This window comes from Oncorhynchus masou, chromosome 17, assembly GCF_036934945.1.
Source record: "Oncorhynchus masou masou isolate Uvic2021 chromosome 17, UVic_Omas_1.1, whole genome shotgun sequence".
NCBI classification, from domain to species: domain Eukaryota; kingdom Metazoa; phylum Chordata; class Actinopteri; order Salmoniformes; family Salmonidae; genus Oncorhynchus; species Oncorhynchus masou.
The window spans coordinates 33,677,083-33,693,879 of NC_088228.1; the positions used below are offsets into that span (position 1 = coordinate 33,677,083).

Consider the following 16,797-nt stretch of genomic DNA (forward strand, 5'->3'; position numbering starts at 1 on the left):
AAACTCTCCTTCCAGACCCATATCAAACATCTCCAATCCAAAGTTAAATCTAGAATTGGCTTCCTATTTCGCAACAAAGCATCCTTCACTCATGCTGCCAAACATACCCTTGTAAAACTGACCATCCTACCAATTCTCGACTTTGGCGATGTCATTTACAAAATAGCCTCCAATACCCTACAACAAATTGGATGCAGTCTATCACAGTGCAATCCGTTTTGTCACCAAAGCCCCATATACTACCCACCATTGCGACCTGTACACTCTCGTTGGCTGGCCCTCGCTTCATACTCGTCGCCAAACCCACTGGCTCCATGTCATCTACAAGACCCTGCTAGGTAAAGTCCCTCCTTATCTCAGCTCGCTGGTCACCATAGCATCTCCCACCTGTAGCACACGCTCCCGCAGGTATATCTCTATAGTCACCCCCAAAACCAATTCTTTCTTTGGCCGCCTCTCCTTCCAGTTCTCCGCTGCCAATGACTGGAACGAACTACAAAAATCTCTGAAACTGGAAACACTTATCTCCCTCACTAGCTTTAAGCACCAACTGTCAGAGCAGCTCACAGATTACTGCACCTGTACATAGCCCACCTATATTTTAGCCAAAACAACTACCTCTTTCCCTACTGTATTTAATTTTATTTATTTTGCTCCTTTGCACCCCATTATTTTTATTTCTACTTTGCACATTCTTCCATTGCAAATCTACCATTCCAGTGTTTTACTTGCTATATTGTATTTACTTTGCCACCATGGCCTTTTTTTGCCTTTACCTCCCTTATCTCACCTCATTCGCTCACATCGTATATAGACTTGTTTATAATGTATTATTGACTGTATGTTTGTTTTACTCCATGTGTAACTGTGTCGTTGTATGTGTCGAACTGCTTTGCTTAATCTTAGCCAGGTCGCAATTGTAAATGAGAACTTGTTCTCAACTTGCCTACCTGGTTAAATAAACGTGAAATAAAATTAAAAAATAAATACCATGCAACACTACAATGGATCCCTACCTGCTTTATAGTATCATGTAATATGAATGGGCATTGTTGAGGGCCATTGTTGACACTGAGGTAATTATTGCCTGCAGTATAAGAAAGACATTTCCTTGATCAAGGTCAGTTGGGCCTCCATGTCAAGGGCACGTACTGAGTACGCACCTCAGAAAGAAAGCACATTGTCAGATCAAGGGCCATATGTATCAAGCATCTCGGAGTAGGAGTGTTGATGTAGGTTCAGGTTTGCCTTTTAGATCATAATGAGTAAGATTATAGACAGGGGAACTGATCCTAGATCAGCATTCTTACTCAGTTGCTTGATACACAGATCCAGGTGCTTGAGTTGCTTGAAAATGAGGTGTTTCACAGCTTGACAAAGTTGAACATGTCACCCAGGATTAAAGGACTATTGTTCAAGAGAACAATAAAGACAAACAATTCCTGTGTGTCAACCACACACACACTCATGGTTTTCTCACAGGAGTGTCTCAAATGGCAATATAGTACACTATTTTTGATGGGCGCTGGTCAAAAGTAGTACACTATATACGGAATACTGTGCCTTTTGGGCCATAACCAGATTCATTACCTGAGATCACCACTGACTGACTCTCCCTGTGTGGTGGCCATGTCAGCACTCTAATTTTTACTTAACCTTTATTTAACTAGGCAAGTCAGTTAAGAACAAATTCTTATTTACAATAAGAATTGACTGCCTACCCCAGCCAAACCCTTACCCAGACAGTGCTGGGCCAATTGTGTGCCGCCCTATGGGACTCCCAATCACGGCCAGTTGTGATACAACCTGGAATTGAACCAGGGTCTGTAGTAACTCCTCTAGCACTGAGATGCAGTGCCTTATCATGCTGAAACATGAGGTGATGACGGTGGATGAATGGTACGACAACGGGCCTGAGGAGCTCGTCACGGTATCTCTGTGCATTCAAACTGCCATCGATGAAATGCAATTATGTTCGTTGTCCGTAGCTTATGCCTGCCCATACCATAACCCCACCACGGGACACTCTGTTCAAAGTTGACATCAGCAAACCGCTCGACGCCATACATACTGCAAAATTCTCTAAAACATTGGAGGAATATTTGTATTTATTTTATTGAATATCCGAAACATACAATATACTTGCAGTGAAGCCACTCAACATCTACATCATACCAGTCATCGAACAGACTCCCATTCAGAGCGACACACAGAAGCATCCAGGGTCAATACCCTGCTCAAGGCCAAGTTGACAGATCTCCCACAAGGCCAAAAAACGTCAACTATGAACCCTCCAAGAACCCCCCACAATTCCCCAATAGCTGTCGATTGTAAAAGATCAAGTTCATATTATGGCAAGAACAGGTCAAATCTGCAAAGAGAAATGACAGTCTATTACTTAAAGGTCATGAAGGTCAGTCAATCGGGAAAAAGTTTATTAACTTCTTGAAACTCTCCATCCCGGATCCGGGATCGTGACTAAAGCCTCAGGCTCATTAGCATAACGCAACGTTAACGATTTCTGAAAATCGCAAATAAAATTAAAATAATGCGTTTGCTCTCAAGCTTAGCCTTTTCTTAACAACACTGTCATCTCAGATTTTCAAAATATGCTTTTGAACCATAGAAATTGACTAATTTGTGTAAGAGTATGCAAAGCTAGCAATGCATTTTGAATAACATGTAGCACGCAACATTTTCACAAAAACCAGATAACCAAATAAATAAAATCATTTACCTTTGAAGGGCTTCTGATGTTTTCAATGAGGAGACTCAGTTACACACCAAATGCGCAGTGTTTCCTGAAAGCGTCTGTGTGTAGACGTTCCGTTTTCTACATTGCGCCTGGCTACTGAAACGAACCGAAAATGCAGTCACCTACAACGTAAAACTTTTTCCGGATTAACTACATAATATCGACCGAAACATGGCAAACGTTGTTTGGAATCAGTCCTCAAGGTGTTTTTTCACATATCTCTTCATTGACATGCAGTTCGTGGAAGCTTGCTTTACTCTCTGTATTGTTTGGAAAAATACTGGCAGGTGACTTTTGCGCACCAATTTCGGCGCAGGACACCGGGCGGACACGTGGTAAATGTGGTCTCTTATGGTCAATCTTCCAATGATCTGCCTACAAATACGTCACAATGCTGCAGACACCTTGGGGAAACGACAGAAAGGGCAGACTCATTCCTCTTGCGTTCACAGCCATATAAGGAGATCATGACAAACAGAGCCTCAAAAATCCTTGTCATTTCCTGGATGCCATCTCATCTTGGTTTTGCCTGAAGCTCACGTTAAAGGGCACGCACAGAGAAGATCTTTGTATTTCTGGACACGTCAGAGTGTTTTCTTTCGAACAGTAGCAATTATATGCATAGTCGAGCATCTTTTTGTGACAAAATATCTTGTTTAAAACGGGAACGTTTTTCATCCAAAAATGAAATTGCGCCCCTAGAGTTCCAACAGGTTAAACTGCAGTTGCAAAAACCATCAGACGCTTTGATGAAACTGGCTCTCAGGAGGACCGCTCGCTACAGGAAAGGAAGACCCAGAATTACCTCTGCTGCAGAGGATAAGTTCATTAGAGTTAACTGTACCTCAGATTGCAGCCTAAATTCTTCAGCGTTCAAGTTAGACATCTCAACGTCAACTGTTCAGATGAGACTGCGTGAATCAGGCCTTCATGGTTGAATTGGTGCAAAGAAACTACTACTAAAGGACACCAATAATAATAATAGACTTGCTTGCGTCAAGAAACACAAGCAATGAACATTACACCAGACCAAAGAACAGATTTTGCACTGACGAGTCAAAATTTGAGATTTATTGGTTCCAACCGCCGTGTCTTGTGAGACGCAGAGTCGGCGAGTGGATGATCTCTGCATGTGTAGTTGGTGTGATGGTGCTTTGCTGGTGACACCATCTGTGATTTACTTAGAATTCAAGGCAGACTTAACCAGCATGGCTACCACAGCATTCTGCAGTGATATGCCTCCCCAACTGGTTTGTGCTTAGTGGGACTATCATTTGTTTTGAGTTGGTTTGGATGAGTTGGACTGCAGAGTGAAGGAAAAGCAGCCAACAAGTGCTCAGCATATGTGGGAAGTCCTTCAAGACTGTTGGAAAAGCATTCCTCATGAAGCTGGTTGAGAAAATGCGAAGTGTGCAAAGCTGTCATCAAGGCAAAGGGTGGCTACTTAAACAAATTAAAATATAATTGAGATTCTTTTAACACTTTTTTGGTTTCTACATGATTCTGTATGTGTTATTTCATAGTTTGTCTTCACTATTATTCTACAATGTAGAAAATAGTAAAAATAAAGAAAAATCCTGGAATGAGTAGGTGTCCAAACATTTGACTGGTACTGTATATAAATAAAAAGGTTTTTTATTTTTTATTTTAATACATTTGCAAAAAATTCTAAAAACCAGTTTTCGCTTTGTCATTATGGGGTATTGTGTGTAGATTGAGTACAAATTTTAATTTGATACACTTTATAATAAGGATGTAATGTAACAGCATGTTGAAAAAGTCAAGGGGTCAGGAATAGATTGATAATGTCTAGTTTAACAACCTGGCCACTTTGGAGATATCAAAAATACATGTATTCTGCTAAGTGGAAATGAGCAGGGAGACACTGATAGGGAGGTAGACGCAGAGTAGTAGTAGGGCCGGGACACGTGCCCATGCTGAAGGGTGACGTGTACATGCTGCAGGCGGCAGCATTACCCGCTAGACCAGCCTCAGGCACACTTCTAAGATAGATTGATATTGTCTGGTTTGACAACCTGACCACTTCAGATGATTTCATTGGTAACCTGAGGTGAACTACTACTTTACATTGGAGACCTGTGGTTAACTACTATATCTTCGTACCCGAGGTGACCTACCGTACGATGGATGGTAGCACAATAGAGTGTAATGATGAACAAACATTGCAGGCAGAAATAGAACGCAAGACATTCTACCATGTGGAAGGAGGGTGAGACCTGTGCATACAGATCTGACAACAGAATAGAACAGATACAGGATACAGATAAGACAATTCTTAATTTATGCCTATACTCAAACCTTCAGTATGTAAAATGGGGTGATGTAAATGTAAAAATGTAAATATAAAACCCACCAAGAATTTTAGTTTAATTTAGCCATTTTGACAAGCTAATTAATTAAGCTTGTCCAAGCCAGAATTGTCCATTTTGATTTAAGTATTGGGTCAATAAACATCTACAATTCCTTCACAACATAGGTCACATACAGACACGGGCATGGTTCAGCAAAAGCGTTGGTCAGTTATTGTCAGTCAATGTTATGAAACACTTTCAGTGAGACCCAAGTTTCTCTCACTCACTGGTTCACTGTCAAGTCGGAGAGGTGCGAGAAGGGGGCCAGCCAGAGCCAGTAGCCAAGCAATACAAATTGTTTATGAATTGTCAGTCCCGCAACAGAATCTCACAAACTGGTCTGATGCCATTACCCAATCTCAACACCCCCCCTTTCAGTTTAATGAAAAAGGTGGCTTCACATTACTATTAGGTTTTTTCCAACTCTCAAGTCCAACTTGTTCTCTCGTCCCGTCACATAAGCTGAAACCAAACTCGACAACATTTAACATCCAAAACATGTACAGAGGTTAGTTGAGCATTTGATTTGTTGCAATGCTGCTAGACAAAGGCTGTTTAAGAGGGTTAACTCCCATGCCTAAATACATTAATGGTGTATAGTGTTGGTGCAAGAGTAGGTATAGGCCTATTTCATCACAAAGTGTCAAGAATTCTACTACATTGACTCTTACCAGCTTTTCAAATAGTTAAAAATCACGAGTGGGTCACCAGGTGCAGACGGGGTGAATAGAAACCATACGCAGGAATCCAGAGTGTGACAATTTAGTCATATTTTGCGACCTTTTAACTTGGCTGTGCGAGTTTCATTTTTAATTGCTTGCACTGGTGCGAGCTGCCCATTCCACCTCAATCAAAAACTCCTATTTTTGTGCAGATAAATTTGTTCAACAGTAAAGTGCATTTTCCTCATGATTCCTGTAAAAAGTGTCTGCCCTGACAGTGTGCCTGCCTGTTTCACTCGGGCAAGCTGCTGTAATGAACGAGCCTCTCACTCACTCTCCTACTCATGATTGTAGAACATTTCAAAATGCAATGGCATGGAAAAAAATACAACTTTGGAAGCAACTAGTTGTCCATATTAAAAAGAGAGGAGTGTCTCAGCCTTCTACTGTAGGTATAGTTGTTATTTTTCAACTATCATTACTGTGCTCAAAGCACTCTTCTACAATCAAGATACCCGATATGTCTTTGAAATACAGAGGGTGTGAAATTGAGCATCGGCCATCGCAAGGGAACTAGCCTCAATGCACTTACATGGCTACTAGCAGTAGGTGGTATATTTACAGTTCGTGATCTAGCTAATGTGTTGAGTTTCTACTTCCTCAGGCGGTGAATTAGCACCAATTGAATTAAGCAAATATATCATGTTAATGTACATAAAGATGAAGGCAAATGAAACTCTATTTAACAAAACATTCTGGAGCCCTATTTGACGGTAAAATATATATTTTTTAAATGTCAATCCAAAATGCATGACAATAACTGGATTAGGTTGCATATCAAAATATTTGGACATGTAAGATGTAACAACTTACATTGAAAAAAATGTATAAATGCAACATGCAACAATTTCAAAGATTTTACTGAGTTAGAGTTCATAAGGAAATCAGTCAATTGAAATAAATAAATTAGGCCCTAATCTATGGATTTCACATGACTGGGCAGCGGTGCAGCCATGAGTGGGCATATACTCATCCACTGGGGCCACAAATAAGACAAATAACAGCACAACAGTGGTGTGCAGAATGGCATCTCGGCGATCCTCGTCACACACAGGCTATTGCAGCAGACGACCACTGTTCTGGGTTCCACTCCTATCAGCTAAAAACAAGGAGAACCGGCTCCAGTTGGCACACGATTACTAACACTAGACAATTAAGGAGTGGAAAAACATGGCCTTTTCCGAGGAATCCCGTTTCCTTTTGAGTCATGCTGATGGCAGAGTCAGGATTTGCTGCAAGCAGCATGCGTACATGGACCCATCCTGACTGATGTCAAAGGTACAGAATGGTGGCGGTGGTGTACTGCCATCCAATCTGCAGCAACTGCGTGATGCCATCGAGTCAGCATGAACCAACCTCCCTGTGGAATGTTTCCAACTTGTAAAATATATGCCCCAAAGAAGTCAGGCTGTTCTGGAGGCAAAGGGGGTCCCGATACAGTACTAGAGGGGTGTACCTAATTAACTGGCCGTGAGTGTAAATTGCCTTCTTTTAATCTCTGTCTTTGTTTGGGAGGACAACAGAAGCTAGGTTGTTTTGTACCATGTCCATCCTTTATCCTTACCATTCATTTGAACTAATTTGGTTTCCAATCGCATTCAAATCAGTGTCGTAAAAAACCTGCAATGAAAGTGGTTGGTTTGACATAAATTTAAGGCCAAACTAACGATTTTAATCTCTGTCTTTGTTTACTCACTTACTGTTGTACATGTGCATCCGGTTCCTTTACCATTCATTTGAAATGTGCTAATTTGTTTAACCAATTTGATCCAGTCCTGTGATAAACCTGCTGTGATTTCAGAGTGTCTGGTTTGACATTAAGTACCCTCTTTTAATCTGTCATTTCGTTAACTAATTTACTGGTATTTGCAACACAACAGTCAATCTAGTGAATTACACAGTAATGTAGATGGCTAATACATGTACAAGTCCTGTAATAATGACTCGTACTGAGTGAATGTGTGGCGTATGTGTGTTGGTGAGTGCTGAGAAGTGTAAGTCTGCGTTAGGCTGTGTGTGTGTGTGTGTTGGTGCTGTATGAGTGTGTAAGGATGCTGAGAAGTGTTTGTGTGCACTCTAGTCCTATTCAGAGGGGCTACTGAATACAACTGTGATACAACCTAACTTACTAACTAGTAAATAGCTAACCTACTTCTTGTTCATGATCATGTCACCCCAATTACTCTGTTACCACCCCTGGTGTGTGTTTGTTTGTGTGTGCGCACTCAAGTGTGTGGGCGCCACCTTACTCTTCAGTGTAGACTCCCAGGAGTGCATAATATCTCAATATATATGTTAACAATAGGACCACCTGACTTTAAATTAATGGGTTTAACATACTGTATTTGTTTTATTCTGTATAGACTACTTAGCATATTATTATGCATGTAATTTGCATAAAGCCGTATACATTTTTTATTCTAATTTAAAAAAAAAAAATCTATTTGTTACAAACTCTCAGTTATGCATTAAGCATGTATATTTGTTAATAATATGACAATTGGCCTCAAATTACTGTAATTATGCATTCCCACTGCCTAATGTGCATATTAAGAGCCTAATTGTCATAATATTACATATACATTTCATAAATGTCAGAACAATATGATCACTCCATCTTAAGACATTGGACAAAACTTGTTGAAATTAAGAATCCATACAGGTGAATCCATACAGGTGATTTTGTGCCTAATTTGACAAGGGTTTATCATTGTCCTGTCCACAATTCTTTTTGTACCTTTTCTGATCACGTGAAAATAAGATCTCACACCCTCGTGAAATAAAGCGTTCTGTGTACTATATGGAATACAACGTATAACATCAGAACCAGTGTCTAATTTTGAGCCCTAACACCCTACCCCTAATCAATGTGATGTACATTATACGCACCTATTTGATAGCCAAGCACATTTATGGGATAGACATGAACAATTGCAGGTTGCAAAGGCATTTTGATTAGTTTAGGTGGTTAAGTATTTTTTTTACTCACCAAAAAGTCAATAAAATAGACCTTTGTCCGTTTAAATCTAGCGTATCTAACGAAAAGGCTGGCCTTGCTGTCATTGCGGATATTGATGTCAAAGCAGAGCCTTCCAAAAGTGACACCTAATTTAACAGTGACACTTAAATTAGGTACAATTATGCAAGTGAACAGATCTGAAACAGATGAGTAGGGTGAGAAGAGTATAACTAGCTACTTACTTTCTGTATTTTCTCCATTCGTTGGCTGACAATTCCATACGTAGACAGCAGTCACAAAAACCACAAGTAAAGTCCGCTGACACATATTTACTTAAATCAATATCCGACCGAAAACACAGTCGAGAACTGGGTTAGAATCCGTGTCAACTCGGTTAAAACTAGCTGGCAAGTGGTAACTGTCAATTGGTTCGTTAGCTAAACCACGAGAACCCAGACGTAAACAAAAATAAAAACATGCATTCCGGAAAAATGGGCGGAGGGAAGTTAAGAGTCCAACGTGTTCACTAGCTACCTGGTTAGCCACTGCTAGTTATCTGTACAGATCTAGTGGATTTTCAAAATCGCCACAAACAAATGCAACAGTGTGATTCATTGTGGACAAACGAAGCTAAAGTCTCACTTGCCAATAACTTGCATAGCATTGAGTCTTTTCAATTGTTCTTGATTCAATCCGCAGTCTCGAAAGTCAGAACAGGCCAAGCTGAGTAGCTAGCTAACTGCTAGCTACTGTTAGCTGGCTGTGCAGCAGGCCACAACGCAAGTTGGTGCGATTTGATACCAACTCGCAATTGAATTACGCTTTCGGTAACACTCGCTATGGCGCCGTGTATCTACTTCGGAAATGGCTTATTCCCTTGCATTGAATGGATAAAAACCACAGCTAGTGATGTGCAGCAATTTCTCTCGTGTCGCAGTCCCACATTCTGTAGCTTCCCTTATGACAACTTCAGGTTCATGGCACGCGTGGCGTACTAAACCAAATCCACGGGTCACTGCGTTTCACGCTCACCGCTGGTGTCTTTCACAAAAAATACCAAAATAATAAACGCAAAAGTATTACGATTAATAGGTAGTTTACTTAAACTCAACTGAACCTTGTATGGAGAGAATAAATAATTAAAACCGCAAACTCGATTCGGTCAATGCTGACATTAACGAGGCTTCCACTCAAGACAACATTGACTGTCAGACTCCACCGTTGGTCAAATTGTTCGCACTATTTTTTCACAATAAAGCGCCTTTCGGTGATTTTACATGAGGGATATCTCCCTTCAAAATGACCACATTGTTATTACGCAACGACAACAGCAAAAAATAAAGTCGAAAACTTATATTTCAGTCTCCCACATGAGAGGTAGACTGTTAAATCCTCTTCTCTGCCTCTCCTCCGCCAGTAAACAAAACCTGCAAGTGAGCCAGCTGGGGCTAAAGGGAAACACGGACTGGATTATATTGGATTAGGCAGTTAGACTAAAGATACTGTAAAAACCTACATTGCATCTGTGAATAGGCTACAAAGGAGCGGGGGTCATACCATGGATAATCTTTACTACTATAACCCATAGAAACGCATTATTAAATAACACATTCATAAATGTAAAAAAAAAAATAGTTAAAAAATGAATCATAAGGAATACGATTTGTAAGTGTCTGTCCTATATTTAGAAGAAGACCGATTTTCGGGATATCTAAGAAATAACGTTATCTCTTGGCCACCTTTCACGCAGATGCGAAAGGCCGAAATAGGTGGGTGTGAGAGATTGAGATGCAGCCCATGGAGAAACAAAATATGGTTTAAATTTAATGATTTTGTTGGTTTTTTTTATTATTATTAATTACTTAGACTGTCGCCTTAATCAACATCCACGTCTTTGACGCCCGGGGAACGGTGGGTTAACTGCCTTGCTCAGGGGCAGAACCATTTTTACCTCGTCAGCTCGGGGATTCGAAGGTTGCTGGCCTAACGCTCAAACCACTAGGCTACCTGTTTAAATATCACATTGTCCAGCATTGTTATCTCTTCTCTCTGTGTTAGTTCTTGGCAGTCTTTATGGGAAAAACAGCTGCACTGAAACTCCTATGCTCAGATAGACCATATCCTCCCTATGTCAATGCTATCCGCTTAGAGAGGAACTATCACCTGTGGTGGAAAAAGTATCCAATTTTCATACTTGAGTAAAAGTAAAGATACCTTAATTGAAAATTACTCAAATAAAAGTGAAACTCACCCAGTAGAATACTACTTGAGTAAAAGTCTAAAAGTATTTTGTTTTAAATATACAGTACCAGTCAAAAGTTTGGACACACCTACTCATTCAAGGGTTTTTCTTATTTTTTGTCTTAATGCCAAGAGTGTGAAAAACTGTCATCAAGACAAAGTGTTGTTACTTTGAAGATTCTCAAATATAAAAATTTTTTTTTAACAAATATAAGATTTGTTTAACACTTTTTTGGTTACTACATGATTTCATATGTGTTGTTTCATAGTTTTGGAAATAGTAGAAATAAAGAAAACGCTGGAATGAGGAGGTGTTCTAAAACCTTTGACTGGTAGTGTGTGTGTGTGTGTGTGTGTGTGTGTGTGTGTGTGTGTGTGTGTGTGTGTGTGTGTGTGTGTGTGTGTGTGTGTGTGTGTGTGTGTGTGTGTGTGTGTGTGTGTGTATGTATGTATTACATCATTTCAAACGTTTGACTGGCACTGTACTTAAGTATCGAGTAAATGTAATTGCTAAAATATTCTCAAGTATCAAAGTAAAAGTAAAAGTATATATAATTTCAAACTCCTACATAAAGCAAACCAGACAGCGTAATTTTCTTGTTTATTTTATTTACGGATAGCCAGGGGCATGCTCCAACACTCAGACATCATTTACAAACATCAGAGGCAGTAGGGATGACCAGGGATGTTCTCTTGATAAGTGTGTGAATTTAGGCAATTTTCCTGTCCTGCTAAGCATTCAAAATGTAACAAATACTTTTGGGTGTCAGGGTAAATGCATGGAGTAAAAAGTACATACTTTTCATTAGGAATGTAGTGAAGTAAAAGTTGTCAAAAATATAAATAATAAAGTAAAGTTCAGATACTCCGAAAACTATTTAAGTAGTACTATCAAGTATTTTTACTTAAGTACTTTACACAACTGACTATCACTAAGACATTTGTGTACCAATTGTTTCCAGTTTTAGCTTTCTGAATTCACTTGTGTTCTCTGTATGTATGCATTGTTTAAAAGGTGGGTTACATCCCAAATCGCACCCTATTCTCCTCATTGTGCACTAGTACACTACTTTTAAAAAAGTTATGCACTACGTATGGAATTAGGGTGCCATTTGCGGCATACATAGTCTCACGTGCCAGTCTTAAAGGGCTGAACTGAAGGGGTCTCTTCCTACACTGCTGTAGAGAGACACTATTGAAGATGTGGGAGTATGTTTCCATGCCAAATGGCGACCTATTCCCTAAATAGTTGAGCATTATATAGGGGGTTAGTTAGGGTGCCATTTGGGACTAACATATATGTGTTGATGTTTACAGTACACTTAGAAAAAAAGGAGCTATCTAGATCCTAAAAGGGTTATTCAGCTGTCCCCATAGGATAACCCCTTGAAAAACATGTTTGGTTCCAGGTAGAACCCATTCCACAGAGGGTTCTACATGGAACCCAAAATGGTTCTATGTGGAACACAAAAGGCTTCTTTCTCCCTGGAACCAAAAAGGCTTTTTCAAAGGCCTATCCCTCTTGAGTTGGGACAACGTGTTTTTTATTAAGTTTTAACGTGCTCTTTATGATAAATGTTTTTTGGGACCAAGTTACACTTCTCAAAAGGCAGCGAACTGGTGGAACGACCCACAAATACTGGCTCTCCTCTTCCCTGGCTGCAACTCTTTCCCACACGTTGTTGCTGGCGTGGAGAGGACAATGTGTTCTTCTCAACCAACTTAACTGGTAAAATAAGGGTTCTAGATAGATAATAAATAATAATATAAAAATAGATTTTTCTACAATGCGTCCAAAATGGCACCCTATTACCTATATAGTGCACGACTTTCGATGAGAGCCCTATGGGCCCTGGTCAAAAGTAGTTCACTACATAGGGAATAGGCTCCCATTTGGGACGCATGATTTGATAGGGTAGAGATGCTTATTGTTCATTTACTGTAATCATAACTAACCACAAGCCTGCCTGTGTTGAAAAGCTGATGGGTGATGCTTATAACTGATAACAACAAGCGGAATGATGACTTAGATTCGGTTTCCTGTACTGGCAGCCAGGGGATTGGCTGAACAATACTACCAGTGTTAACTCACTACCTGTTAGCATCCTGCCTTCCCAGCAGGACCAGTACATTTCGGATAAAAAAAGGAACCTCTTCTGTCACCAATTAAGAGAAAATAGCCCTCAATCTTACAAGAATTCAAACACATGCACAAACACGCACATACACACCAATGATGTCTATAAACCCTGGATGACTGACAGGGTATGCTGTATTGAAGCCACTATGCAGCCATTTTGGTACTACATTCATTTTTGAGAAGTGTATTATATTACAGACACCTTAATGCATGCTTTTAAATTATTAGGCGAATCAAGTGAACTAGTTCAGGGCTAAAACAAAATTGTGAAACGGCTGGAGCTCCCCGTGGAGAAGCTTGAGAACTTAACCAGGTAACATTTCGAGTTAGTATCTCAAAATTTGGAGTTGGGATCTCAATATCTTGAGGTAGTATCTCAATATTTTGAGGTAGTATCTCAACATTTGTAGATACTAAATGTTGAGATAGCATCAACATATACAAATTAATTGGGCTTCCATAAAGTGCATTCTGAAAGTAATAAGACCCCTTGACTTTTTCCACATTTTGTTACGTTATAGCGTTATTTTAAAATGGATTCAGTGTTTTTTCCCCCCTCATCAATCTACAAACAATACCCCATAATGACAAAACAAAAAAAGTTTTTTTTAGAAATGTTAGCAAATGTATTAAAAATAGAAAACAGAAATATTGTATTTACATAAGTATTAAAACTTGCTATGAGACTCAAAATTGAGCTCAGGTGCATCCTGTTTCCATTGATCATCCTTGAGATGTTTCTTCAACTTGATTAGAGTCCACCTGTAGTAAATTCTATTGATTGGACATGATCTGGAAAGGCACACACCTGTCTATATAATGTCCCACAGTTGATAGTGCATGTCAGAGCAAAAACCAAGCCATGAGGGCAAAGGAATTGTCCGTAGAGCTCCGAGACAGGATTGTGTCGAGGCACAAATCTGGGGAAGGGTACCTGTGCAGCGACGCTCCCCATCCAAACTGACAGAGCTTGAAAGGCCCTGCAGAAAAGAATGTAAGAAAATCCCCAAATACTGTTGTGCCAAACTTGTAGCATCATACCCAAGAAGAGTCATGGCTGTAATCGCTGCCAAAGGTCCATCAACAAAGTACTGAGTAAAGGGTCTGAATTCTTACAGTACCAGTCAAAAGTTTGGACACACCTACTAATTCAAGGGTTTTTCTTTATTTTTACTATTTTATACATTGTACAATAATAGAGAAGACATCAATACCATGAAATAACACATGGAATCATGTAGTAACCAAAAAAGTGTTAAACAAATCTAAATATATTTTATAGTTGATATTCTTCAAAGTAGCCACCCTTTGCCTTGATGACAGCTATGCACACTCTTGGCATAGTAATACGTCAGCTGTAAAACTGTGTTTTATGGGCTATGATGGGACAAGACTGTTTATAATCTGGTCGTATTGTAAAAACTACACAACAACTGCGATTGGACAATACAACTTAACAGGGCTGAGCTTGCTGTACGCCTTTACATCTGTAATTAAGTAGTTACTCACACAGTACGTCATCACTATTGTGTTAATTGATTAATTCCAGTCAATCCTTTTGGATTGACAATGTCTAAGTAGCCTAGCCGCCTGAAGTTGTAATATAAAACAAATTTGATGACATTCACATTTTCTCTTAACACAAATAAATAGGCCTATTTTTGGCTATAAATACAGGAACATAGCTCAGGCTATTACTGCTTCATTTCCCCTGCCCAGATGGGATCAGAGTTCATAGGCTTCTCTAGGCTACCTGCAGCTGTGATTGTTAGTTGGCTACAGCTGATCTGACTGAAACACAGATTGTACACGAGATGACCAATCATGACACAAATCAGTCTAAACAACAGTACTTTGACCCTCTTTTCAAAGCTTTTGTGTCAATATTTTTTATTCAACTGAATAGAAAGTGCCAGCTCGGCACACATTTGCAGGTGGCAGTGCTGTGCTGATCTCTGCAACATGGATAAATTGATATCATTTGCCACATATTGCTACAAATGAATAAATATTTCCTGTATGTATGTTCTACTTTCAAAAAATGCCAAGTTAGTTTCCATACTAATGTTACTGTCCTCAATACAACAAATAAATACTGCTGTAACGGCGTTCTTCGTTTGTTGAATGAGAGTCGGACCGAAATGCAGCGTGTTGGTTACTCATGTTTTTTAATGAAACAAATGAATCGCGGTACAAGAAATAACTGATATAAATAAATAACAACAAAACGGAACGTGAAACCTAATTACAGCCTATCTGGTGAAACTACACAGAGACAGGAACAATCACCCACGAAATACAAAGTGAAACCCAGTCTACCTAAATACGGTTCCCAATCAGAGACAACGAGAATCACCTGACTCTGATTGAGAACCGCCTCAGGCAGCCAAACCTATGCAGCACCCCTACTCAGCCGCAATCCCAATAACTAAAAAACCCCACTATGAAATACAAGAACATAAACCCATGTCACACCCTGGCCTGACCAACTAATTAACGAAAACACAAAATACTAAGACCAAGGCATGACAGAACCCCCCCCCCCCCCCAAGGTGCGGACTCCCGGACGCACCTCAAAACCATAGGGAGGGTCCGGGTGGGAGTCTGTCCATGGTGGCGGTTCCGGCTCGGGACGTGGACCCCACTCCATAAATGTCATAGTTCCTCCCCTTCGCGTCCTGGGATGATCCACCCTCGCCGCCGACCATGGCCTAATAGTCCTCACCCAGAACCCCACTGAACTGAGGAGCAGCTCGTGACTGAGGGGCAGCTCGGGACTGAGGCAGCTCGGGACTGAGGGGAAGCTCGGGACTGAGGGGCAGCTCGGGACTGAGGGGCAGCTTGGGACTGAGGGGCAGCTCGGGACTGAGGGGCAGCCCAGTACTGAGAGGAAGCCCAGTACTGAGAGGAAGCCCAGTACTGAGATGAAGCCCAGCCAGGCAGTTGAATCCGGCAGATCCTGGCTGACTGGCGGATCTGGAAGAGTCTGGTTGACTGGCAGATCTGGAAGAGTCTGGTTGACTGGCAGATCTGGAAGAGTCTGGCTGGCTGGCAGATCTGGAAGAGTCTTGTTGACTGGCAGATCTGAAAGAGTCTGGCTGACTGGCAGATCTGGAAGAGTCTGGCTGACTGGCAGATCTGGAAGAGTCTGGCTGACTGGCAGATCTGGAAGAGTCTGGCTGACTGGCAGATCTGGAAGAGTCTGGCTGACTAGCGGATCTGGAAGAGTCTGGTTGACTGGCAGATCTGGAAGAGTCTGGTTGACTGGCAGGTCTGAAAGAGTCTGGCTGACTGGCAGATCTGAAAGAGTCTGGCTGACTGGCGGATCTGGAAGAGTCTGGCTGACTGGCAGATCTGGAAGAGTCTGGCTGACTGGCAGATCTGAAAGAGTCTGGCTGACTGGCAGATCTGAAAGAGTCTGGCTGACTGGCAGATCTGGAAGAGTCTGGCTGACTGGCAGATCTGGAAGAGTCTGGCTGACTGGCAGATCTGGAAAAGTCTGGCTGACTGATAGATCTGTAAGAGTCTGGCTGACTGGCAGATCTGGAAGAGTCTGGTTGACTAGCGGATCTGGAAGAGTCTGGTTGACTGGCAGATCTGGACGAGTC

The 16,797-nt window shown here is 40.8% G+C and overlaps 1 protein-coding gene across 1 annotated transcript in view; it reads right to left on the reverse strand.

The window, feature by feature from the left end:
- The window catches only part of LOC135558906 (insulin receptor-like), a 108,932-nt gene extending 98,699 nt beyond the window's left edge, over positions 1 to 10,233 (reverse strand). The window contains exon 1 of the mRNA XM_064993119.1: positions 9,051 to 10,233. Within this exon, the coding sequence (XP_064849191.1) occupies positions 9,051 to 9,135 (85 nt within the window). The 5' untranslated portion in view covers positions 9,136 to 10,233. The remainder of the gene's footprint in view (positions 1 to 9,050) is intronic.
- Between the last annotated feature and the right edge of the window lie 6,564 nt (positions 10,234 to 16,797).